The sequence below is a fragment of the Diprion similis genome, chromosome 11 (assembly GCF_021155765.1).
Source record: "Diprion similis isolate iyDipSimi1 chromosome 11, iyDipSimi1.1, whole genome shotgun sequence".
NCBI classification, from domain to species: Eukaryota; Metazoa; Arthropoda; class Insecta; order Hymenoptera; family Diprionidae; genus Diprion; species Diprion similis.
In genome coordinates, this window is record NC_060115.1 from 13,989,218 (window position 1) to 13,992,566 (window position 3,349).

At 39.9% G+C, this 3,349-nt stretch overlaps 1 protein-coding gene across 1 annotated transcript; it reads right to left on the reverse strand.

Annotated features, from left to right (window-relative positions):
* Positions 1-1,416: 1,416 nt before the first annotated feature.
* Positions 1,417-2,448, reverse strand: LOC124412787. The gene has a single exon (XM_046892904.1). The coding sequence runs from the start codon at positions 2,446-2,448 to the stop codon at positions 1,417-1,419; it is 1,032 nt and encodes a 343-aa protein (XP_046748860.1).
* Between the last annotated feature and the right edge of the window lie 901 nt (positions 2,449-3,349).

Consider the following 3,349-nt stretch of genomic DNA (forward strand, 5'->3'; position numbering starts at 1 on the left):
GGGTTCGCTCGCATTTCTCGGCTCCGTAGATGATGTTTCTGGCGGCAGCCTCGTAGCTCTCGGGAACGTATGCGTGGGAGGCACGGGTACTAACTGCGAGACGTTGAGCTACCTGCCAGGGTGGTTTCATCCTCGTAGATGTACCCTCGGGGTCGGAATGTCGGTAGCTGCTATTTTTCCCTCCTCTCTCCGCCTTTATTGCTCAGGATAGCTCGGGATAGGTGGGAAGAAAGGGAACAAAATCGAAAGAAATTAGTAATAGAACTTAAAATTACATAAATTCCCATACCGACTGCCAGTATTCCTTGCTGCCTTTTCACTATAACGGGAATACCGGAGGTCATATAACGCGGTGCAAATCGCCGTGTTACAATACATATATACTTTAAAGGCGAAAGCCAGCCGGGAATTATTTACCCGGCCTAACTACTTCCCTATCTTCCCGTGTATAAGCACATCGTCGTATCTCAGGAACGCGTAAATATTTTTAAACGAGACTCACACGGCTGGTACTCCCGGCCGATATAACCTTAGTGTGAAAGTCCGATCAAAATCTGGCATGTGGTTTCCGCAATATTAGCTGTCAAAGATGATGAAAATTAGAATTATTTTTCTTCTTCTTCTTCTTCTCCACGCCAGAGCGCCTTGTAGACACGATTCCGCCCGAACGCGTGTATGAATCGACTTTAAGTTTTAAACACAGCATTTTGGCATCGAAATCTCGCCCTCTATTGATATTGATATAAATCTGAATCTGTATTCAGGCGATATAATATCATAAAGATAAATAGTTTCTTGACCTCAGTGATGATGAATAATATGATCGTGGATATGAAGGTCAATTAAAAAGCGACAATTAAGTTGACGTTTCGGCCCGAGTAAGGGCCCTCCTCAGAACGAAAAATTATTTATTGACAACATCTGTCACAAGAAAAAAAAAAAAAAAAAAAATTAATGTGAACAGGATGGAATAGATAAAAATATTAAGATCCAAGATAACAGTGGTAATATAACCTATACATAACGTACCTTATAAAGATGCGACGGAAGCACATACAATATGCATTGTTTTTAATACAAATTACAAAAAGAGACTTAAAAACAATTTACAGTGAAGTGGGCAATAGCCCATGATAAAAGGAGTTTGCTATGCGTAGCTCCCAGGCTTGCATCGTTGAGAACAAAATTTTAAAGTAAGATCTCAATCTATATGTGGTCAATCGTTCAACATGCGAACAGGAAGAGAGAGTTAAACAGAAGTAGGTAAAAGGCCACTAATTACTTGAAAATAGATACGCAAGTTACATGATAGAAGAAGCAGCCGGTCAGTAAAGTAGATACTAGTAGTAAACATACATAGAACGAGAGCGAGAAGATAATAACAGAGCAAGCAACACAGTCGGTACCAAGGAGTTATCAGCCTAGCAATGGAGAAGTATAAATAGTACTGAGATGTTCTATATTATGCCTAAGGTTAACAGAATTTGTATGTGAAACAATATTACACATTTCGATTAATAGACGTTTGTAATAGACAGGTTCATTATCTAAAACAGAAGTGTGATCATAATCGAAGGCATGATCAAAATCCACCATATGTTTGGTTAAGGCTGTGTAGTTGTCTTCGCTGTCGTGTATATTGCGTTTGTGTTCACTCACACGTGTATGCAGGTGCCTGCTAGTTTCGCCGATATAAACCTTGTTACATTGTTTACAAGGAATCTTGTACACCACGCAAGAACGTTTATCCGACGGTAGCACATCTTTGCCAGAATCAAAGAGTGCCGATATGTCATGTGTGTTTTTTCCAACGAATTGAATATTATATTTGTTAAAGATTCTATTTAAGGATTGAAACAAGCCAGCTACATACGGAATAGATATGAAATGTTTAATATTAGAGTTGATTGTTGAGACGTTACTGTTACTGTTGGGATCAGTTATAGAGACTATGGAGTGATATTTGACGTGTATGTGTTTGTTAAGAAAAGCGGAAGGGTAAGCGTTCTTGCGTAGCGATTGAAAAATTAAAGTCAAATTCTTATCATGGAATTCAGAACTGGAAAGCCTGATGGCTCTGTCAACAAGACAATTAATGGTACCAACTTTGTATGATCGAGGATGATGCGAGTTAAAATTTAAATATCTTTGTGACCAAGTCAATTTGTGAAACCAATCCGTTTTAATGGACTGGTTACAATTAATGACGAGAACGTCTAAGAAACTGATTTGGTGGTTCCACTCAACCTCAGACGTAAACTGTAGACGAGGGTGGAAGCTATTAAAGACATCAAGAATTGAGCCGACCTTATTAGAAGAAACAGCGGTGACGATATCGTCTACATACCTGAGATAGAATGGAAGCACAAAATCAAGTTTCGATAGACAGTGTTGTTCCAAAACGTCCATCACAAGATCAGACAGAATTGGAGAAAGAGGTGAACCCATAGGGAAGCCAAAAGTTTGTGAATAGATTTTGTTGTCAAATTTGAAAATAGCGACCTTCAAACAGATATGCAAAGCTTTAACAAGTTCATTGAGAGGTACAGGAACTTTTCCAGAAATTTGAGACCAACGTTGAGTGACTGCTTGTATAGCTAAATCCTGCGGAAGGTTAGTGAAAAGCGAGATGACGTCTAAAGAAACCAAAATATAGTCAGGGGGGAGGGTGAGATCCTTAATAGCATTAGCGAATGCGAAGCTATTTTTGACGCCAGAGGCCGGAGGTATGATGTTATTACAAATCCAATTGCTGACAAGGCGTGCCAAACCAAAAGTAGAGCTGTTAGTGAAGGAGACACTAACGCGTACTGAACTCCCGGTTTATGAATCTTAGGTAACCCATAAGCGCGAGGAGGTACACAGTCAGACTTGGACGTCTGTCGTTTAAGTTGGTCAGAAATATATTTGGATCCCACCCACCCCGCCGTTAATTTTTTTTTAACATCTTGCTGTAAGGTACAGGTATAATCAAATTTGACAATGATGTAGGTGTTTAAGGTGCCGCTGACCTGACTTGAAAATATCAAATCGTGACGTCATAAATACGTGCAGCGCCTCTGAACGTTGAACAGTGAACTAAGGCCGCTGATTTCATTGGCTTGTTCTGTTAGATCCAACCAATGATGTCAGTTACAGATCGAAACATACTTCTTGTGGACCATAAACGGGCTGCTGTCACATGAAAAACGCGTATACGAATCGAGCCATGTTTACAAAAAAATAACTGATAGTATAAGTTTTCCCGGATAACGTGTGTGCTTTTGTACGTGTGAATCTCCCTGGCGAGGGTGAAAGAAATTGTGGAACAGTGCAATCAGTGAATATTCAACATGCGGTAGCTCCGATC

Bases quoted from the DNA above. Each gene is read 5' to 3' on its own strand.
- LOC124412787 (XM_046892904.1), bottom strand. From the start codon at position 2,448: ATGGGTTCACCTCTTTCTCCAATTCTGTCTGATCTTGTGATGGACGTT.